Raw genomic sequence first — 23,995 nt, 5'->3', positions numbered from 1 at the left:
GGTGATGGTGGGTGATGGCTGATGGTGTTTGTGGGTGATGATGGTCACTCACCTTCCAAAGGATCAGTCGGTGTTACTCCGGGCTGATCTCTGTCTCCTGGTGTACGACCACTTTGGTAACAGACATGTCTGGGTGCTGCTCTTTCGCCTCTTTAATGGCCTGAGCCAAAGCCTGCGGAGGAAGAACAACAGACCAGGCGTGTTGAGTAGAACATGATTAATGAGTTTAATTAAAGTGACTCGCATGCAGAACAGATTTACTTGATATATGAACACAGTTGATCTGTGAGGCAAATTAAGCCCACAAATTATTCCAGCTTCACTAACAGGTACACAACACAATTAAACCACCTGCAGAGCTTTGAAGAAAACAACGTGATTACAATATCAGTTAATGGGAACAGTGAGACATGAAACGGTACTTTCTATTCCATCATTTCTATTCCTCACCTTGTCGTGATCAATCTCAGTGTCTCCAGTGATGACGATTCTCTTCTCAATGCGAGTCTCAGAGATCCCTCCTTTCACCGTCTACAACAGAGACGTGACACAAGCTCAAATATAAGCAGGGAAAACATGCAAAAACCAAAATCCATCTTTGTTATCCCTCTGAATTTTGGATGACAACAGAAAATCCACATTGGCAGTGAAGCCAGAGAAGACCTGGCGTTGATCACCCTGGAAGACAAGTTTGATGTCCATCCCCGATAGAGGGTGAGAGTTTTGGAGGACGATGCAAAGGAACATTGATGTATGCATAACACACATTAGTTATGTAGGTAAAGCGATGTCTTATTTAAGAACTATAGAGTAAAACAACTAGACTGGCAGAGTGTCACACTGAAACTGGTATTTCTGTGCTGGTTGTACCAGATTCAACCGGCGGCATCAGCAGACTCGTATTAACCACGTCTTAGAGATCCACCAATGTTGTAATGTGCATAATATCCAAAACAGCGAGGGACTCTTAATATTTGCCTAAATTCTAGATGCACATTAACATGCACAGTTCACTTGATGTTTCTGTAGTAGGGCCAGTCACAGGAGAGTGGCGTGCTGCTGATGCGAGGAACATCTTTGTTAAGATGGACGATGAATGGCAACCAGACATTCCTGATTCTGGTTTAGTTTCTATTCTAAAGGTCCGAGCTCTGCAAGGTTGTTAACATGAGAAGAGGATTGGAGCTGGCCAACACCAACATGCACCTGTTCCTTTCACCTCACACAGTGTCTTTGCCTCAGGTCTTTCCCTCCTCATGCAGTTTTGAATAGAGAGTGTCTTTCATTGATGTTTCTGAGTAGCTGAGACATGTTGCTGGGTTTTCATGTCCATATTAAAAAACAAATGTGTATCTACTGCTGTACATTCATTTCACTATTTTTTTACGTTGGCATGTTTGTTTGTTTGTCTGTTAGCAGGATTACTCCTAAAGTTTGCAATGGATTTATATTACATGTTTTGGAGGGGTGCGGTGTAGCACAATGAACAATCCATTAGATTTTGATGGCGATGGATTGATAGGGGTTCATCCGTCTTACAACCCCCGTAGCAATGATGAAAAAACGAAACACCAACCTTCAGGTAACGAGGCTACAAGCGAACCGAATTGACCTGCTATCAGCTTCTTCAATTGCGAGAATATAGAAGGAACAGATTGCGTGACGATGTTAGGGTTTTATACTAAGTCATCACATGGTCACAGGTGACTTTGTTGGTATAATGACTCAACCTGCTAATATATGCAAGATGGAGATATCCAGTGCTAAAGCACCGCCGTCTGGCGTTCAGAAAGAATGAAATAGAACCGACAAAACATCAGTCATAAACATCTTAAGTGTATTGTTGCCTCAAAAAACAGATTGCAATAAAAGATCTGAGTTGTTTACATGAGTTTATTTACTAATATGGACAAAAACTCAGAATTATGTTTCAGATTTTCACATACACCAATGAAAGGAATTGGAGGCGAGTGGAACAACGGCTCATCAGGTAACTAGGGCATGACATTCTCATTCTAGTCACGTTCACGTCATTTACACTTCCCTCAGTCACTCTCCAGCAGTTCCTTGTTGTGAAGGGTCAATAGTGATTGAGTTAGGGATAGGGATCCATCACAGCATGGGGGTAAATGACTGCATTGATCTGTATTGACTGACTGTGGGGCTGTTAGTGAGGTGAGCAGACCTTGGTGATCTGGGTGGTGGTGGTGGTGCTGATGGTCTCTGAGGTGATGGTCTGGGCACTCAGCAGCACTCCTGAGTCCCTCTCTGCCAGACTGTCCACTGGCTGTGGGAGAGACACCTTTTAAGGGTTACACAAGAACCTCAAATGAATTAGGTTAGTCTTTCTTTTTTTTTATTTCAAGACTTTTAAAGACATTCTAGTCCTACATGGAACCAGAGCTGCGTATTCAACCTCAAAACTTTTTTCGTCTACCGACCAAAATGAAGCATCGCACGTCCGGTCAAATAGTTCTTCTTCTTTACTCATCCTTCACTCCGACATTTTCTCATTTAAATCAAAAGCTTCTAATTATAGACTGTTTTATTCAGATTAAATTATTGTACGACTGCTCGTGTTTAAATTACTTAAATATTTGAGAACTTTGGCTTTTTTAAAATAAAATTAGTGAAAACAAATCATGTTTAGTAAACCACCAAAAAAGTACTGTTTTGGTATTGGTACTGAAACTCAGGTGTAATACCAATATTACCGTTTACAGAGCACTTCTATCCAAGGTGTTTTACAATTTGTCTCTCATTCACCCATTCACACTCGTATACCAATTGCAGCAAGCTACCATACAAGGGGTTCAGGAGGAGCTGGGGATCGAACCACCGAACCCTGAGATTAGTGGATGACCCGCTCAACCTCCTGAGCCACAGCCGCCCACTGTGTGGCAACTATAAGGCCTTAAAGGAGCCATTGATGGAACAAAGTGTAAGACCTAGCCTAGTGAGCTTAGCCTGATTTCAACAGATTGTCAGAGTCAGACTCAGACTGTCAGGCCGGGACCGTCCTCTACAGTGAACATCTGTACAAATATCTGCATAGTATACAAGACTTTTAATCAAGGCCTGTAGATTCTTAACGATTCCCAGAATTCCCCTCACCTGTGCTGACTCGTATGTGATGGTCTTGGTCTCAGTGTGAACTAAGGGGATGTCCTTGTAGGTCACACTTCCTCTCAGGGAGTTGGTGATGTCTGAGATGGTGATTGTCTGGGTCTTTAGCACAGGAGACTGGAGGGATCAGATAAACAGTCAGCAGCTAACTCCATACAAAATACATATATACATATACTGTAGATATAATATACATGGGAAACTTAGGTTACTGTTGTAACGTTCTTATACTTAGAATGAGTTTATTTCACACAGGGATGAACCTGATCTCATATTGAGATGGAGAGGTGCACTCATCAGTGGCCATTCATTATATTCATTACCTAGGCAGTGAAACATTAGGGATAGGTCGCTAACTTTATATCTAGCGGTCACCAGAGTTATGCCTCGGCCACACCGGGAACATCAGCAGTGCGTGGCGGCTGCATTACCTGTTGTTTTTTATTTCGGCGTCTTGTTAACAGGTTAGAGCAGCCACACTGACACGGCGTGAGACGCTGCGTCTCTTCTTCAAGATTCGAGGTCTCGCCTATTTTTGACGCGAGCTGCGCGGTTCACAGCAGCAACAGCCAGTGAAGGTGATCTATTGACTGTATATTGACATCATACCAGCAACATTACTACAGTTCACATGTCTAAACATCTGTAGAAAACTTTACGGAGATAAAAAAAAAAGTAAAGACTTGTTTTTAAATCAACACTTCCTGCTTTCATTTCAAAATAAAAGCCCTCAACCGTTTTTTTCTGTGGACAGAATTCCTTAATTTGTTAACATGAGGCTTTTATTCTGAAATATGTGCCGGAAAGTGTTGTAGAACATGCAGTGACTTGCAGAGCTCCATGAATGAATATAGTACGGGGTTTTAATTGTGGATTATTACTATCATTTACAAATTACCACATGTTTCTGAACCTTTCTCTGTCTAAAATAAATATAAATGACATTTATAATGAAATGAAACGGCCATTATGAAAGGAGAACTCTATGTAGAAAGAAACAGCTGACAGCAGCAGCAAAAACGCAGCTGGTGTGAACACCCGACGCCTCAGTCACGCAGCCGCCACGCGCTCCTGACACGTGTGGATGATGCGTTAAGGTGAGGTTTTACTGAACAGGCGCAGGAGAAGCCTCACATTCTTTATTACTGTATCTGCAGCTCTTCAGAGTTTAGGTGAGACAGGTGGTCAGATGGAGAAAGCTCATTCATTACTTCTGTCTTTCAGTACCATTGTTTTTTATTGTGCATTGCTTCTGTCTTGCAATATGGTGCTTATTATTACTAGATGGCAATATTACTTCAGGAGTTGTCCATGTAGTTTCCCAAAACAACAGACCCAGCCAGAATCCTGCTGAATGTGTTCCTAAACTATGAAACGATCACTGAAGTCCCCTCCAGTCAGAACTTTGTTTTATCTTCCTGTTACTTCATTTGTATGTTTGAGCTTCACTGTGCAGAATGATGTCGGTGCAGAGTTTTCACTTTCATCTGCTGAAGAGGGAAAGTTCCTCTGTGCTCACCTTAAATCTCAGTTCAAGGTGAGTACGTACGGGATGATTTTATGACATCACAACTCGTTTGGAACATGATCCAATACGCAATTTAGTGATGAAGTGTGATGCGGGAAACAGAGGAACAGGAACAGAGTTCTCAGTGAAGTAGGTGAGTTCTGGTGTCCGGCAGTTAAAATTTAGACATTAAAATTGTTTGCGTATTTATTGGATCTGGATTTTTCAATGATGGAGGAGTAGTCAATCATTTTTAAATATAATTTCTAATAAGATAATTGATTGTTTTTTGTAGAAAAACTGTCTTTAAGCCATTGTCTGGCTTAAAATGACTATGTTTGTTACGTTATTTAAAATAAGTGAACGCTGACTTTTAGTGTCACGCGGGACGTGAACAGCCATCTCCTGGGGGAAAGTCCAGTGTTTGTTATACTCATTATTATACCACGCAACTTTCATTAACGGTCACTTGATATAATGCGTCACCTGCTCTGCACGGCGTTAGCTGAACTACGTCATTACAAATGTATTTGTGATACGTCAAAGACAAAATGCTTTTCTCTCCAAACATAATTGAAGATGCAGTTTAGTTGTATGGGAAGGTAACTTCTAGGAGACAGGGCTAATTGTACTCTACATGTTTAAATGTACATGTCAGATTTGACGGATTTATTATTTCATGGTCCCTATAACAATCTTACTGTAGCTTTAAATTAACATTGGAAAATCCACAACATACTAAGAAAGATCAGATAAGTCTATCGGCTGAATAAGAGAAAGTCAATCAGTAGACAATGAAAAACAACGTTTTAGTTTGTTTTAGTATCACAGTGAAAAGTACAGGCGTATAGATTCAGAATTATCCCAAAAATCCAATGACACTGAATCATTAGCAGGTCGTACAGATGAGCTGAGCACATTTACTGAACATGCACAGTATGTTATGGACATATTTAGTTTAAATAGCAATGTAGTAAAAGTAGTAAAGACACATTACAGCTTGTATTCTGTTAATCCCACCAACATTTCAAAGGGTAAACATTATACTTTCCCAGAGTTCATTTAGATCCAGTCATACGTTGTCAAAGTGAGCAAATGGTCAACATGTCTAGTCATCATTTGAAACATCATCTATACTGTGGAAATAATGCTCAAGAATTCACAATAGATATGGTAATGAGTTCTTAGAAGATTGTTTAGTGATGCAAATAAAGTGAAGTCAACTAACTGATACAAAGTGGACTGTCGGTGGACTGAAACTTACTTCATGTACAATAATAAGAGATCTTTTAAAACATTTCTCAGGAAATTAAAGAAACGTTTGGTTCTGAGCCTTGAAATTGTGGAAGTCACACAGCAGGAAAATAATCAGGTGTGAAAGGGAGATCAAATTAAAGATCTTAGTGGAACATCAACATACAGCAACTTCCAACGTTAACAAATGGACCACGACAAAACTTTACCAAATGTGCTGTAACCCCGTCGTTAATCAGGCTGGACAAACATTAAATATATAGCTAAATATGCAACTTTTCACATTGAATATAGCTACTATTAGCAGAATGAGAATAGCAGCGTCTGTCATGTGACCAGATCTGCTACTTGCCAAATTAGGCAACGCCCGGGTCAATAGTTGAGGGGAGTCTGTGAAAATATAGCCAAGAGAGCCTTTATTGTAAGCAGGACTAGGTTGTACATTTAAGACAATAACCTGGGTTTTGGTGCTGATACCAAAACAATACTTTCTTTGATACTTTAGTTTAGAAGCCAAAGTTCACAAATGTTAAATGTTAAATACGAGCAGCGATACTAGAACTTTGTCTTAGATAAAAAGTGTAAAACTGGAAAAATTGTTATTTAAATCAGGAAATATCTGATCAAAGAAAAAGAAACAAGATCTCGAATACGACCATCTACTGTATATCCGATGCCAACTTTCAGTACTGTTTTAGGAGTCTTTGCTACTTGGTTCCACGGATACATTTATCAAACTGAGGTTTAATATCTGTCCCTTACAGCCCTGACAAAAACTGGTTAAAACAAAAACACCAATAGAGATAGAGAGCATATTGGATAGAAACTTCGTGGACTATGTTGACTGAAGACACAGATTATATTGGACAGTTTAGTTATGTCAAAGGCCACATTCAGTTACAGGCAGTTCCTGGTTTACTACGCTGTACAAACTTGTGCTTGCTGCTATAGTTATGAAAACCGTCGTACATTCAACTTTCTGTAGACTGTAGTTTGTGTCCTGATGCAATCCAGTAGTTTAAACCATAACCACGCTCTTCCCACACTTGTTCTCATCCCAACTCGCCACGCTCCTTGTCGACTTTACGATTAGGCAACAAAGACACTGAACGTCGTGAACACGGGATACGAACGAACAGCTGTAACGTGAAAGTGAAACTTAACGCAGAGGACACAAACATCAGTCTCCTGGACGAAAGCCCTGTGCATTTCATACCAGCGTTAAAGGGTACAATGTGGGGTGGTACCGAACGGCGAAGGCCGTGACAAAGCCTCGGTATTTGATGCCCTGGGAATGAGAACAGGCTGTCTTTCCCTAATCTTTACCCAGTGCTATAGTGACCTAACTCTGACCATAACTAGGTTGCCACGTGCACGAACTGTAGAAAGAAATCATTTGAAAAACAACGGCATTGAACATTAAAAAATGTCACATTGTAAATGTCAAATATTGCAAAATTGCAGTTAACAGGACTCGCACAGCAGGGGGAAGGCAAACAAAAAGAGGTGTTGAATATACTGTAACTGTCCATAATGTAATCAGCCCTGGTATCAGCGGACACGGAAATAAGAAATTACCTTGCAAAAGGCAATAAAACTACTTATATCACTTAGTAATACTATAACTAATGATTAATTATCAACCAAACTGCAGCAGCAGTGACTCCCAGGTCTGCAGACAGCAGAAACACAGTCTTATCCACAAGCACTGAGCCAACTGTCTGACTCCGTGTCTTCAGTATTCTTTGGCATACGGGCAGCAGTTTGACAGGTACCGGAATAAAGGGCAGTGAATATGTGAATAGTATATATAGTATAAGTGAATATATATGAGAGCTGTTACAGCAGCAGGCCGGTTGAGTATCCGGGTTTCTAGTACTGAACCGTCTCAGCAGGGAGCGTATACAGCTATGGTGAGCCCCAGAGTCAGTCAGTCACAACCTGCACTGCTTAACGTTCGTCAGACAGAACTCTACTGTAACACTGTTTACACTGCAATGCTCCATTTTGATGACTGGCAGTAACAAAAGCCGAGTAGACGGGAGAAGAGCCTTTCGTCAGTGTATAGGACTTCAGAGTGTGAGCATCTGGAGGTAATGTACCATGTTCCCGGTGAGAATCAAACTTGCAAAATAAATGTATGTTCATTGCTTTGCCAGCACTAGCATCAAAATCTAAATGTAAAGCATAAAGCATAAAGGCAGCCTGCTACTGCTCTCTGCTGGAGAGAGTGACTACAGTTATTCTAGTGTTGCAGTTACTCCTCCATCTCACTGCCTCCTGTCACCATATCAAGGCGTTCATGTCAGCGTCGCTCCAGGAGAAGGTCTCTCTGGTCACAGATAGTAATTTGCATTTTGGGAGATTACGTTTCAACGGTTACTCTGGTCATTTAGGGACTGTATGTGAATTATTAAGGTGAGTTCCCACAGGATACGATGCACATTTTAGATGCGGTGAAGAAGTGCATTCAAAGTAAACTGAAAGCTGAGTGAACAACACGCTCATCCTGCTTCTTTAAGAATCTACTTCATAAACACACAAAGACGGAAGGGACAAAGACGGGAGCTTATTGGTATGGATGACATCGATTACGTTACTGAACAACTGTGAATTAAAAACTAAAATCTGGTCCTCTCTCTAGGTTCCATGGTGGAGAGGAGGTCATGTTGCTCTGGCTCTATCTATCTGACGTGGAGAGGAGGTCGTGTTGCTCTGGCTCTATCTGGTTGGCGTGGAGAGGAGGTCGTGTTGCTCTGGCTCTATCTATCTGGTGTGGAGAGGAGGTTGTGTTGCTCTGGCTCTATCTGGTTGGCGTGGAGAGGAGGTTGTGTTGCTTTGGCTCTATCTATCTGACGTGGAGAGGAGGTCGTGTTGCTCTGGCTCTATCTGGTTGGCGTGGAGAGGAGGTTGTGTTGCTTTGGCTCTATCTATCTGACGTGGAGAGGAGGTTGTGTTGCTCTGGCTCTATCTGGTTGGCGTGGAGAGGAGGTCGTGTTGCCCTGGCTCTATCTGGTTGGCGTGGAGAGGAGGTCGTGTTGCTCTGGCTCTATCTATCTGGTGTGGAGAGGAGGTCGTGTTGCTCTGGCTCTATCTGTTGCTCTTCCTGAGGTTTCTAACAGTGTCTCCTGTTAAAAGGTTTTTTTTCTTGGTTAAGTTTTTCCTTATCTGATGAGAGGATCGTGGTGTAAAAGACAGAGGGTGTCGTATCCTGTACAGATTGTAAAGCCCCCCGAGGCAAATTTGTGATTTTGGGCTCTACAAATAAAATTGACTTGAATTGATAAGGGAGACTAGAAGAAAATACCAGAAGAACTGGAGTTCCTGATGAGTTCTGTGATTAGCCGCCTGATTGTGAGCCGGCACAAGCCACAGTCAACATGTACCATCACTACATCGGCTGTTTGAGGTGAATAAAATAATACAGCAGTCAAATTTGAGTGAATAACGCACGGTGCTCGCTTCTTGTTTGGTCTGAACATCTTTATCGTGAATCCGTTAATACTCTGAGTTAATATTCAATCACAATTGGATGGGCTGAGTTGAGCGATGGGATCCGCTGATAGCCAGAACAGTCCGAAATGTTGTTGTTCTAAACGCTGACTCCGAGAGGAGTCTAAACCGAGTCTGAGCCAAAGGGAAAAGTTGCATATTGTAGCTCGGCAAACAAAGAATACCTCCATCAGTCATGCAACCAACACTGCTCCCGTTAGGCTCTAAAACAACCTCTGGAATATGTCAGAATTACAACTGGGTTGTTACAGTTGTGCTGCATTTCCAAATCTGTCCTGTCTTATCTGTGTCCTTCAAAGATTTAGATGAGCTCAGTAATTAAACTACAGTTAAATGTTCTTATCCTCTTCATATCATCATCCCAGCATCACATCATAGTTGTGTCTCCATCGTTGGCCATATCGTGGATCAGGGCTTATAAAGTCAGAATCAATATTTATATCCTCTACGTGTTACTGGAAAAAAGTATAAAATTGCTGTGATGCATTCCTGAGTAATTCCTTTTTCTCCACTAATGAATTCTTAACTTAACTCTTGGCCTGATTGTCTGCTGAGACTTGGTCCAACATTAACACTCATTAACCCTAAAGCACGTCTGTCACGACCACACAGAGTCCTAACAGTCCGAAAGCTTTGGTCAACTCACTCACTATTAATGTTTCTTCATGTTTGTCTGAATGTCGTCCAGGGGCTGCAGAAATGTCCCAAAGTCAGATCTTTGTATACTATAATTTGAAATTCAACATGCAGTTTACTACATCGCTGTAGGACACAGGAAACCTACTCTAGCAGAAGAGAAGGAGGAAATATGTACAATGCAAACACTAAATGAAAGTTAGTAGTAACAACTCTGTCATCATCTCATCCTGCAGAATGCAAACATGAAGGTTGTATGATCACGTTTCATATACGAGAACACAGTTTGCTGATTTCTTTAAGCGAGACGATGTAACTTTTGAGAAAGGAAATAGCACATTGTTCTCTTACAAATAAAATGTCTGACTTCATTTAAGGATTTTGAAGTTAGTCTTACATTAGGTCCCTAAAAGTTGAGATTCCCCTACCTGAGATCTTTTGCCAGCTTCTTCCTGCATTTGGCAGCTTCAACTGTATTCATTTTAGTCTGGTTAGTCTTACTTCTTGGTATTTGTCTAATATTATAGTTGACTCTTGGTTTGTAAAAAGTGCTGCTCTGCTGACGGTAGACTTGTCCATGTTTGCGATTGGTCATAGGCTGTAAACACCGCCCCGTTCAAGTGAATGCGCTCGTAGCCAGACTGAGAAACTCTGGGTTGATTTACAGAGTTGATAACGACCGTCGTAGGACTGCGTAGCGTGAAAGCGTTTGTGCACGAGCAGCGCCGCATCGTAACTACTTCACCGCCACAGAGCGGAGAGAGGACCTCAACTCAACAACGCTACCTCATGACCAGGGCTGAGTTTTCTCTTCCATTCTCCAGGAAACGTGCGGTGGCGACGCGCTTTGAGTTCAGGCCGGTGCACGCCAAGGGTAGAGAACGAGCAGGGAGGCAGGGAGGCATCTGATTGGTTCTTTTCGAGCGGACCGCGAGGCAGTGATTGGTAGACGTTTTTACAGGATTACAGCAGCTACAGATGACGGCTCTTTAACGGTCCTTTTTCAGAGCTCATCAGTAATGGATCGCTGTCGGGGTGTAAAGACCATTTCAACCAATAGAACAGATATACTGGAGATACTGGAGAACATCGTCAACCCTGCCTTTAAACCAGATAAGGAGAAGATACTGGGTATGTTGAAAAGGCTTCGTAGTACAGGCCTCTGGTTAGGATGCTGACTTGAGGCGGTCAATCAATCCACCTCAGCTAAAGTTACTTTAGTCAGCTAGCAGATCAGATCTTTCTGGGACAGTTTATAGAGAAATGGATGTTTTCCGTTAAAAAGGACCCGCCGTCTCAAAAATTACTACAAATTTTCACTGATAAATCTGCCACCGTTATCATCGTTAAAAAGCTTGATAGGCGTAGCAACAGTAACTAAGCTGGGGGCGGAGCTTAGTGAGGGTCAACGGCTACTTGTGGCCACAGTGGCCGCTGTTCAGCAAAAGTTACATAGGCTCGCTTTAAAGACTGAAACTGATCTCTGAGTGTGGCCCTTTGAGACTGAACTGAGGTGCACGGAAGGTAAGAAAGGTAACTGAGTATAGAACAGAAGGTGGAGGGACAGAACAGCACTGGAATGAAGCAGTCTGTAACTGGCCGAGGGCACCGTGGGTTCAATGTTCAGGGACTCTTGGTGTTAAATGAAGGCCAGCCACAGCATGGTCAGGGCCATCACCAGCAGCCCCGACAGAAAGAAAGACATCCGGGTATGCTTGAGCCTGGCCGGGTTTAGCTCACACGGGTTAACCAAGCTCCTCCTTTCATCTGGCACATTGATAGCCACCTTTAGAGTGTGACCGCAGGCTTGTTCTTCCTCCTCTTCCTCCTCCTCATCATCATCATCATCATCAACCCAATCAACCTCACTGTCCTCCTCATCTTCTTCCAGCAGGCAGTCATGTCTGTACAGCGGCGATCCCAGCGGCGCCGGGGACAGACTACACGCTCTTCTTACCTTGTGTCCGAACAGAGTCTGCCTCCCTCGCTGTGCTCGGCAGCGGCAGACCAAGAGAGACAGATAACAATGAACAGACAAGTGGGATATGGTCAACTGACAGGAGACGGAAGATAGAAGGATGAGGGAGGGGATGGAGGAAGAGGAGGTTGGAGGGAAAATACAGGGGGGGTGGGAGGGTTGGGTATGGAGCATGGAAGGGACAGGGGGGGTGGTTTTACAAGATGTCCCCTGTAGCTGTTAAAGTAAGTTGTTTGTTGTCTGACAGAAGAGCGTTAACGTGAACAGACAGTTACGCCATCGGTTAGCTCTGGGAAGGTCAAGTGAGCTCAATCTCCCATTATGACAGCGTTAAGATGCTGCGTGGCTCACTGTCTGAATATGAACCTGTAGAAGTCTGGTTCTACTTGTGTGTGGTTAGAACTGTGACAATAGTGTCATAGTTTATTTTCATAGTTACACAGCGACTACAACGGAAAGAGGATTTTCAGGATTCACTTATCGCCTTAAGATGCACTGAAGAGACGGTTGAGAAAGACGTCACTTAGAGGGAAATTCTGGTTTATATCAGTTTGGATTTTATTCCCGTAGCTTTGGCTGTCATTTTTATCATAAAACATTGTACTCCCCAAAGTAATGCCAGGATCTGAGAACACGGTGACATCGCACAACAAAGTCTGACAGGGCAAGAAATCATGATCCAGATCAGACAGGTTGTGAACAAGCCAGAGTATCTAAACCAGCGGTTCTCAAACGGTGGCACACGTACCACCGGTGGTACGCGGAGGAATCTCTGACTATCCATTCTTCTTATTGAAGCTTGCTGAACGCTCACAGTTAAGAGTTCATTAATGAGCTCGCTGGAGCTGATAAAACTAACCTGGCCTACTTTGGTCTGCCTCTGTGAAGGCGGTAAATCTGCTGCTGTTATCATGGTAACATGCGTACAAGCAGCACTAGAATGGAGAGCTTGACGGGGGTAGCAACGGTAACTAAGGGGAGCGGGTAACATGTGGTGCCTTCAAATGGGGTCGCGTTTATCGTGTTTAACGTGTTTAACGTGTTTATCGTGTTTACCGTGTTTAACGTGTTTATCGTGTTTAACGTGTTTAACGTGTTTATCGTGTTTAACGTGTTTACCGTGTTTAACGTGTTTATCGTGTTTAACGTGTTTAACGTGTTTAACGTGTTTATCGTGTTTAACGTGTTTATCGTGTTTAGCGTGGTTAGCGTGTTTAGCGTGTTTAACGTGTTTAGCGTGTTTACCGTGTTTAACGTGTTTACCGTGTTTAACGTGTTTACCGTGTTTACCGTGTTTAACGTGTTTAACGTGTTTAACGTGTTTAACGTGTTTAACGTGTTTACTGTGTTTACCGTGTTTACCGTGTTTAACGTGTTTAACGTGTTTAAGGTGTTTAACGTGTTTACCGTGTTTAACGTGTTTACCGTGTTTAACGTGTTTAATGCGTTTACCATGTTTACCGTGTTTACGAGTCGGGCCTATATGAACGCTCCCTCATGTCGTATTCACGACCTCGGAAGTGGAAAGTTTCTGAAATTTCAGAGTTCACGACTTCTGACGTGTTTGTTGACGTTGACAGAAATGGCGGAACTCATTTTTTCGGTACATAATAAGTTAATATATTGTAATTTTAGGCATATATTGTTTTTCTTCGTAATTTTATAAATGGAAAATGTTGATATTCCGGTGTTCTCACAACTTAACCACTTGAACGCCACACATATCGTGTACACGGCTTCCCGTGTTGTAAACACAACGTCACCAGTTTCATTTGAAGGCACCACATAGTAAAGGGTGAATTACTAGGCTACTGCTATTTGTAATAATTTGACCATCATTTGTTTCCGCTGCAAGTAAACAACCGTATCTGAAGGAGGAGGATTAACTGACTATCAGCTGTTCATTAAACATTCAAACCCAAACATGAATCAGAGAATGAGCAGGCGCTGAGCTCCTCTGACAGGAAAACAGACATGAAGGATTCTGTAGTTTATATGAAGATGATAAGTAGGGAGGGAGGGAAGGAAGGAAGGAAGGAAGGAAGGAAGGAAGGAAGGAGTGGAAGAGGAGTGTACTGAGGATTAATAAATAAATCTGTTCCATGGTGGGAATAGGAAAGATGCTACCTCTGGGGAGCTTAACATGAAACACGTTTTAAGGTAATTCTGCGCTGCACACAATGGGAGGGGAGGCGGGGGGGTAGTACTGCATCGAAGGCAAGATCTGCTTTTAGCCGGCAGGAATCTACTGGCTCAGGGAGAATCTGGGAATTTTAAACTGGCGGATGATGCAATGGAGACTACATCTATTATAGGTGTCATCATAATTCCTAGCACTCAGCAATAATATGAAATTACTAAAATTGTGCCTCAGGCTTTCAGCTAAAAAAGTGCTGTTATGGCTGGATTTATTGAGTATTAAAAAATGAGTTATTGTGCAGGACCTCATGTCTGGGATAGAAACTGTGTCTTCAAGTTGTGGGTGGAGGAGAGCCGAGAGCCGGAGGGAAACGCCGGCGGATCGGAGGACTGAGATCCTCTCTGACCTTCAGTGTCATTGTCTGAACACGGAGGACAGGATGGAGGAGGAGGAGGAGGAGGAAGAGGAGGAGGAGGGGAGGATGGAGGTGGAGGAGGAGGAGGAAGAGGAGGAGGAGGGGAGGATGGAGGTGGAGGAGGAGGGGATCTGACTGGGGAGACTGGCCCAGACTTTAAAAGATGAAGATGATGAAGACAGAGTTGGCAGAGGCACAAAGACAGAGACACAGAAAAAGACATAAAGACATCCAGGGAGGGATAGATAGAGGGAGGAGTGGAGGGTGAGACAGATGAGGAGGAGGGAGGAGGAGGGAGGGTCAGTGCTCTGGCTACTCATCATCAGCTTCTTTTCTTCTCTTCATTTTGCTCTTCAGTATTTCACTGATCATATATCAGGCAACACCAGTCATGCAAATACATTGTCAGGATTAACCCAGCCATGGGACGGATCGGCAGATCAAGCAAGATGACAAAGCTGGCAGCAGCCAATCAGAGAGCGAAGGCAGCGGTGAGGGGGTTAAAGGGGACGGGAGGATCTGGGACACAAAGTAGCCAGTATGCTTCAAACAAAGTGCTTGTCAGATTGTTGACCGCTGCTTAAACCGCCTCCCCCCCTACACCTTCACATTTTTATACCTATTCCAAAACCGACAGTCACGCCCGCTTCACGAAGCGACTGGACGGGTGTGTGCAGGTGAGACAGTACGCAGGACTCCGTCACATTTCATGTTAACAGCCGAATACAACACATGAACGTGTGCACCCTCGTCCCGTTTGTACAGAACATGTCATCGTGTCTCGTCCCTCTTTATGGCTGCAAGCTCGTTGCCATTCAGCATAAGTATATACACACTTATGTTCCGACGACAGTTTCTACAGAGTCGCTGGTTTGAAGCATACTGAAGCCTTTGGGTTTGCAGCCAAGCACAATCCGGTGACGTTGGAGAGCTGCCGGTTAATAGTCGGCCACATAGCCTCCATTCTTTATAATGCTCATAAAGAGATGCTGGAAGGTTGTTGATCTACTGCAGCCTACATGTCAGAAAGAACCAGATTCGAGCACCTTTACCTCGGACACGCCACCATCTACTCTGTGCGCAGGTACTGTGGACATCCTCCCCTGCACACACACGCACACACACACACACACACACACACACACGCATGCCGTCTTCACATCAGCAAATATGAAAACAATATCTATGAAGAAGTGTCTCTGTGGCTGCAGCTCAGTGTGTGAAAGCAGTGGGATGAGATGGAGAAAGCCAACAGCACCACTCAGTGGAGGATCCGTGGAGGTCCAGGTGATTATTAACATTTAGAATAGTGGGAATATCCAGTACATGATGACACCTGATAACTAAACTAGTCAACTGAGACGATGACTGTGTGCTCATTTGAGTCATTTAAGTAGTTTGGTATAAAACGCACTTCTTGAAAGGCTTTCATATTTTTCTAAATCTTCAGGTTCTGTCTTATGGAGTTAAAATCAAATGTGAATATTTATTATTTAATTTGATATTATGGTGAGATAGTGCCTGTTCTTAAACAAACGTGTGCTTTGATTTGTTTAGTTTGGTTATTTAATTAGATTAATATCACCTTTATTATCTTGTAAATAAATGCTTTTTGGAATACATACATGCATATACTTGCATATACAATATTTAATGTTGTACAGGAGTAAATACTGCCAACCGCTGCGATGCAAAGAATTCCAAAATCCTTCAACCTTTACCAGCTATAGATATGGTGAATTTAGTTATTAATTTAATAATTAATTTAGTTCCAAAGTGATAGTTTTTTTTTCTTTAATAAGAAGGAGTGGTGCCTTGAGGGGATTTAATGTAAATTAAATCATATTATTCAATATAATCAATAATTATTTTAACCCTCCTGTTGTCTTCCCGTTGACCATGCAACTTTTGTTTTCCCGGGTCAAAATTGACCCAGTCTGGTTTGACTGTTTTTAAAGCATACATTATAAATTATCACCCAATTCTGTATTACACCTTTTTGGCCAAGTTCATTCCAACTCATTACCACAAGTTTTACACTTTTTTGGGTGAATTCATGGTCAATAAACCTAATTTAAATGAAATTAAACCTAATTTTTTTAGGAAAAAAATGCAGAAATTATGAACAATTTGGACTTTACTCAAAATTGGACTGGTATATGTCAAAGTTTTTTGCAAAGACCATATAAGGGAACCATCCATGTCATTTTGGGGCAATTATGTGAAAGACATCCATATTTATGATATAATGAAGTTTGAAAAATGGTCAAATTTGACCGGAAGACAACAGGAGGGTTAATATATATTACTAATAACTTCTGATAGCCATGTTAATGCCTTTCTGAGCTGCTGCACCTTCATCGTTTTGGTGCTCTTTTATGATAAATATCAGTTGATAATTTTATAAATATTGATAATTTTATTGATATTAATAACTATCTTTGATATTTGCTAATAAGCAGACGTGCTCCTACCCGTTCCCAACAGCGCTGTTCTGTTCAAGTGTCCCAGGACGACGTGACAGATTATTTACACTTGTGCTTTTCCTGTGACGTTATAGAAATAGAACGAGGCTGACTGTGAAGCCGTCTGAACTACTTGACTTGTTGAAGGGCTTTAATGAAATCATCACTAACTTCTTCCTGACTCACAGTGAACCTGCAGGCCGCTGCAGTCGCCCAGATGAGAGCTTCTGGTTGCTTCCTGGAGCTCTGGGTTGAGGGGATGTTTGATACTAGCTCTTGTTCCTATTGAGTCTGAATGCACTCACTGTATCTGCTGAATGATTGTAATGTAATGAGTCTTAGAGCTCAGCATCCGACAGAGTTATGAAAAACCCAGAAGATCATTTAACAACATTATGGACGAATGTAACTGACAACATTGTACACAACATTTAGCATGTCAGGGATAAATCAAAGACAATCTGTGAGCACAGATTACTAAACCAAATAATTAATAATAATTAATAAACGGAGTATACGGATTGGCTCAGTTTAGGAATCTGTGTGCATGAATTAAACTGAGTTACACAATTTATTGCTGTAATCGCCAAACATGTCTTTATCCTGCGACTTTGGAATGTGCAATAAAAACAGGGAATTATAATTATAAAAAAATGTTAAGTAGTAGAGTATTTAATTGGCATACCGACTAACTTAAAGCACACTAATAACAGGTGTCAAATGTAGCCTATTATTCTTTCCTTCCATATGACCCTCAGAGGACGACGGAGTATTAGGGCCACATTGAGGAAGAAAAATTCATCTGAGAATTTCGAGAATAAAGTCATAATATTATAAAGTAGTAATTGTACGTGTTATTTTAGAGGGGAAATAGTGTGAAAATGAGGAACGTGGAGCATCTTGTGAAGTTGTACTTTAGTTTAGTTTTCACAAATAATAAAATACTCATCAGCTCATCAGCAGCACATTATCATCAGTATCAGGACCTGGAAGAGATTCAGCAACAAACTGAGTTTATTCTGAAGAAAAAAACACACAGACCTGATGGGGAAATTACTTTTATTCTCGTAAAGTTATGACTTTATTCTCATAATATTACGACCTTTGTTCTCGTAAAGTTATGACTTTATTCTCGTAATATTACGACCTTTGTTCTCGTAAAGTTATGACTTTGTTCTCGTAATATTACGACTTTTATTCTCGTAAAGTTATGACTTTATTCTCGTAATATTACGACCTTTGTTCTCGTAAAGTTATGACTTTATTCTCGAAATCTCAAATTTGTTTTCCCCCTCAGATACTCCGTGGTATCGGAGGGATCTGTAGAGGCATGATAATAACATACATGAGACACAAACTGGCTCTAGCTCCTACTGTTGGCTTGATGTCTAATTTAATTCCTGTCCCAGTCAAAGTGTTTAACTTCCTATAAGTCGAGCTGAAGCTGCCGTTAGTAGTGAAAAACCTGCTGGTTATAGTTGGCTAGCATACAAAGTTTAAACCAAGAGTTAGTTCAGGTTTACTGAGCCGCCGTACTCAAACTACAACTCAGTTATGCAGGAGAGACTTTGGTTTAAAGGATCAGTCTGACAGGTTACCTCCAGTAGGGTCAGATGAGATGATCAGTTTCATCTGTGTGTGTGTCCAGCACAGAGATAGAACCGGGCTGTGTGTAGCAAGCTGCTCTAATCACATGAATCAACAACAACAAGAGTCTATGTGGATGATGTGACTGTGGTATAAAACCATGTCTACTGAGAGAGTAATCAACAGTACTGCTGCAGTGTGTTTCCTCCACAGGTTGCTGGACTCACCGCTGGCTGCAGCTGACCGTTGATGCTCGCCGTGCGGAAAGGTGAGTTGGTGGACAGACGCTTGTCCCACTCGCTCTGCCGAGGCTCCGGCACCGACTCCATGAAACTCCTCTTCAGCTCGCTGATGCTCGTGTGGTGACGCATGATCCCAGTTTGGGTCTTATCCAGGTCCTTCAACGAGAACGTGAGAGTCAGAATAGGTATAGATGTGGAGGGAATCAATGAGTAATAGGATGTTATAAATGATTGAATAAGGAGGAGGGAAAAGAACGAATAGGACCACGTGGAAAATAAACATTTATATGAGTAAAGAAAGGTGATAAATAGCCAAAAGTAATGAATCATACAGATTGGAATATGTCTTTCAATATGGCTTGTGTTATTTCAAAAGCATGTAGCTGGAATGAGCCGGCCTATTCCCAATGACACACTGAGGTCATGGAAGATGTTTTTCAGACACCAGACTGCGCTGGGAGGAGTCATCATCTGTCTCCTGTGATCTCTGATCCATATTTCAGCCCAGCAGCCTTTTCTAAATCTCCCTCGTCTGGGTCACGATAAGAGAGATCAAGCAGCAGAGGATGTCTCCTGATTAGAGGTTACTGAGAACGCTCACAGAGAGCAAGAGGAGATGTTTAACGACACAGAACACAGGAAGTGTTGTCTGGTGTGAAAACCTGCATAATGGTGAACGAGTCTGACGGAACTAAAGCAAAGAAGGGGAACGGCGTGCACGTCCGACAGAGGAAAAGGGGAGGTAGTCCGTACACTGAATACTGCAAGCTCCCAAAAAGTGTAAGAAAGTAAGAGGCTGAAGGCTGTTTATGTAAAATCACAACATACGTAGATGTGCACGTTGTGTTTTGTGCTGTTTCCAAGGTCAAGATGAATTTGAATATAAGTTTATACTGTTTAGGCTACAGCGTCTGTTTTTCTTCCAAAGGCCCTGCACATCTTGTCAGAACACATGGTGTCATGGACTCCATCAAATACCAGCAGATAGTAAATGAAAACCTAAACAGCCTGAAAACGGGCCGTGGTTGGACCTTCCAGCAGGACCACGATCGTGTTAGAAAACCTCATTATAGGAGAAGACTGTTATCTTTGCGAGGGGAGGCTGCACAGAATCTGAAATGAACGGGTGCCAATAACATATTTTTCAGAAAAAATATTAGTTTCATGATAAAAAATGGAATGTTTCTCTCAATTATGTTACTTCATTTAAAGGGACTGTTTGTGACTTTTTAAGCGTATAAATGTACCGGGTCGGGACACATGCGCGTTCGCATATACGCGCTCGCGTGTGGCCGGAGCCTCGTCTCCTCTGCCTGCCTGCCTTCACTCAGACAGAGCGCGCGTTCTTGCGTACTCGCTCCACCTCTACACGTGAACGCGCGCTCACTCCACACTGCAGAAGAGTTAGTTTAGCTCTGAGACTATCTAGTGAATGTTCAGTGGATGTTTGTGCAGAAATAACTGCTGCAGCTCCTCCAGACCAACAGAGGTTTCCCGTGTCTTGTGAAGTGACGGGGCTCCGCAGAGAGAAACATTATCGTCTCCGACCAAAACTCCGGCGTCTCCCTGTTCGATCCGGCTGCGGGTGGAGGGAGACGAGTTTCTCGCTGCGGAGCCCCGCTGCCTCAGCCTGCGCTGAGGCAGGAAAAGCCAACACTAGGATCAGCATTGATTCATGGAGAGACCTTGGTCTGGTCAGCTAACATTACTGCCGAGCAGCTGAACTATAGAGTGATATTGTGCTTTTAGCTGACGTGTGTCTCCTCACTGTGTTGAGCGATGCTCGCTCATGTCAATGTAGAGCGAGCACAAGCGCGACGCTGACTTTCGTTGATTTCACGGCCACAGGTGTCGCTGCTAACAAGCATTTCTGAAAGTTACAAATAGTCCCTTTAAAGGTTTGATTATTTTGAATATTTTGCATGAAAGATCATGAAGATAAACAAGAAAGACATTTTTTTTTCCGCATCTCGTTTGTTCATTTTCACTCAGGATGCCAACAATCCTGGAGGTCTCTGTATACGGCCTGCTCTATATTCACACGGGCGTTGGCCTGCATGGTGAAGAGAAAACATCGGACGTTTGCAGTATTCAATGAGCAGACTTCCTCTTTTTTCCTCATGGAATCATAAATGTATTCTTTTGCTTTTATTAATGATCAAACATCTTAACAATGATTAAATGAAGCTAGGCGTAACACATCCTGGACATACAGAACTCTTCAGGGTTTGATGACTATTTCCCAAAACGTCTGAGTGATGTTTTAATCACGTCCAGCCATGTGAAACAGCAGAGTGATAGTGGACACCGAGTAGTGGAAACTACTGCTGATGTAAACGACTGTTTAATGGCAGGCTGAGTTGAGCAAACACATCCAGAACAGACACATGAAGAGAGGGTTGAAATGTCACACACACATAGCAGGCCGAGGTTTCACCCAGAACACAAACTGAGCTTCAAGACGCCAAGAAACTCTGCAGAGCTGCAGAGACTGTTAACGTTATAATAATAATAATAATAATCCCTGTGGGGTTGTCACATTGAGTAACCCCTTTTGCATTACATGTAGTCCTTTGATTCAAAATATATTAGCTAATTAATGCAGCATTATACAGAATGTCTCCAAGCTGTGATATCACGTCATCCCTCTCTTCTGAAATGATAGGAAGCCGACACAGACAGGCACAGTGATCACAGTGAGGGGGGGCAGCAGAAGTTCACAGACAGACAGTAAATACAGTCAAAGCGTTGTGAGGGAGTTCGGTTCATGTAGAAAATGAAATGAATAAAATGAAAACAGACTGGAAGTCTCCAGAAACCACGAGGACCACCAAGACACAACAGCAGAGTCCAGAATGTGTTAGTGACTTCACTGAGACGTACATGACTGGGAAAGAACCTTCTCTGTCAATAGACCCGTTTCAGGGCAGGAAACGCTCATGATGGCTGCGTTCCATTTCAATGAGAAGAGGAAGAGGACTGCAAATCCTTCTGGTTGGTTGAGGGCTCGCTATCAGTTCATCAGCACGCTGGAGATTAAAGTTATCTGATTTTGGATGGCGAGAGCTAAATGACTGTAAAGTTGAGATCTTAATAGCAGAAGAGTTCACGTTTGTTTGCATCAATAGCAAATTAAAACAAGAGCAGAAAACTAAAACATGAGTATACTTATAGAATAGAAATAAAGGTCTCTAATATAATAAAGGTCTGGTTCTCTCCACAGTGGCTCCGGCAGCTGATGGAAAATGTAATAGTTAAAGTGGCGCTCCATCAACTTTAGACATGTGATCAGTTTACTAGTCGGTGAGTAACACTCACTGCAGGAACGTCAGCAGCGTGGCGGCTGCGTTACCTGTTGCTTTTTATTTCAGCGTCCGTGTTAACAGGTTAGAGCAGCCTCACTGCGTCTCTGCTGCGTCTCTTCTAGAGATTCAAGGTCTCGCCTATTTTTGACGGTTCACAGCAACAACAGCCAGTGAAGGTGATCTATTGACTGTATATTGACATCATATCAGCACATTACTACAGTTTACATGTCTGTATCTGTTACGGAGATGAAAACAAGTAAAGATTTCATTTTAAATCAACACTTCCTGCTTTCATTTCAAAATAAAGGCCCTGAAGCGTTTTTTTCTGTGTACAGAATTCCTTCGTTTGTTAACACAAGGCTTTTATTCTGAAATATGAGCAGGACAGTGTTGTAGAACATGCAGTGACTTGTAGAGCTCCATGAATGAATATAGTACGGGGTTTTAATGGTGGATTATTACTATTATTTACTAATTACCACACGTTTCTTAACCTTTCTCTGTCTAACATAAATATAAATGACATTTATAATGAAATGAAACGGCCATTATGAAAGGAGAACTCTATGTAGAAAGAAAGAGCTGACAGCAGCAGAAACGCAGCTGGTGTGAACACCCGACGCATGAATCACGCAGCCACCGCGCGACGCAGTGAGGCAATGATATGATCGCTCATATCTCAGCTTGTTTCAGCACCAACAGCCAGGCTACATTACCAGTTAAAAGCTATGTTTAAAAAAAGAGATCTTTCCCAATCATATATTTCATAAAATGAAAATATGAAATGACAAAGACAATGTCAAAGTGAAATGAAGCTACTTGCATGAGAATCAGAGAGGAAAATAGTGCATGCCAAGCCTTTAGGGTTAAGCTGGAAATTAAAAGAAACAGAAGGCGTCAAAGCAAAAAACAAAACCAACAGCGGCCATGCAGGCAGAACAACGTGACAGCCACAACAGATATATCTGAAGACTGAAGATACAAACCTCCAACATTAAATTGCTATGTCTGATATAAATAGTTTCACCCTCAAGTTTCTTAGCTCTTTTCTGTGGGAAACCAGGAAACAAAGGGAAGAGCTGGTTGGAATAATGCAGAGTTCATTCAAACATTAGAATATTTGATTTGCAATGAGCAGCAGCGACCGAGGCGACCACATGAACTACACAAAACAAAAAGAGCTATGGGGTTGCAGTTCTCAATGTGCCCAGCTCAGCGGGAGGGAATGGAGTTGAAGTCAGCTACACACACACATCAGTGGTGTTTATGAGAAGCCAGGCAGATACACACACACACACACACACACACACACACACAGTCACATGCTGCATGCAAACGCTGCTGCAGTGCAGCGTGCAGGACGAGCAGCTCGTCACGTCAGGAGGTTGCATATTTGAAAAAAAAAATCACATTCCCTTGTCACTTTGTCCACATTTCAATATATTGATCATGATAGATATTATCAGCCAATTGAAACCTGCAAAGCATCACCTTTTAGTCTGATACGGTGAATTAGACAAGCAGTCTGTTCTTCACACACGTTACCACCTGCTGAATGTTAAGTCCAATATTCACTCTCATGTGGCATTAGCTGCTAGATGCTCCACTCTGTTGTGTTAAGCTTATCACCATGATATGAACCAGCCTGTAGTGTCTCCGTTACATAAACACATGGAGTAATTGGGCTATTGTTAACACACCTATTTGCTATATAGACGATAAATGCTACTGACTTGCAGACCTGTATTTAACAGCAGTCAGACAGTCAATGGATATCCTACTAGCCCGTCACTAAACTGCACCATAAGAACATCAAATGGTGGC

At 42.3% G+C, this 23,995-nt stretch overlaps 1 protein-coding gene across 13 annotated transcripts in view; it reads right to left on the bottom strand.

The window, feature by feature from the left end:
- The window catches only part of epb41a (erythrocyte membrane protein band 4.1a), a 50,237-nt gene that overhangs the window by 3,550 nt on the left and 22,692 nt on the right, over positions 1-23,995 (bottom strand). For 3 of the 13 annotated variants that reach the window (XM_037794596.1, XM_037794599.1, XM_037794598.1), the window contains 6 exons: positions 23,158-23,220; positions 18,849-19,019; positions 3,115-3,243; positions 2,186-2,302; positions 451-531; positions 53-172 (listed from right to left, as the gene is read on the bottom strand). In XM_037794596.1, coding sequence (XP_037650524.1) covers positions 74-172; positions 451-531; positions 2,186-2,302; positions 3,115-3,243; positions 18,849-19,019; positions 23,158-23,220 — 660 coding nt within the window. In that variant the 3' untranslated portion in view covers positions 53-73. Of the gene's footprint in view, positions 1-52; positions 173-450; positions 532-2,185; positions 2,303-3,114; positions 3,244-11,085; positions 14,724-15,621; positions 15,673-18,848; positions 19,020-23,157; positions 23,221-23,995 lie in introns of those variants that run through there. The other 10 variants (XM_037794600.1, XM_037794602.1, XM_037794607.1 and 7 more) reach the window with 7 other exon arrangements.

Source organism: Sebastes umbrosus, chromosome 15 (genome assembly GCF_015220745.1).
Source record: "Sebastes umbrosus isolate fSebUmb1 chromosome 15, fSebUmb1.pri, whole genome shotgun sequence".
NCBI classification, from domain to species: Eukaryota; Metazoa; Chordata; class Actinopteri; order Perciformes; family Sebastidae; genus Sebastes; species Sebastes umbrosus.
The sequence above is the reverse complement of the archived record's forward strand: the minus strand, read 5'-3'. Positions and strand labels throughout refer to the sequence as shown.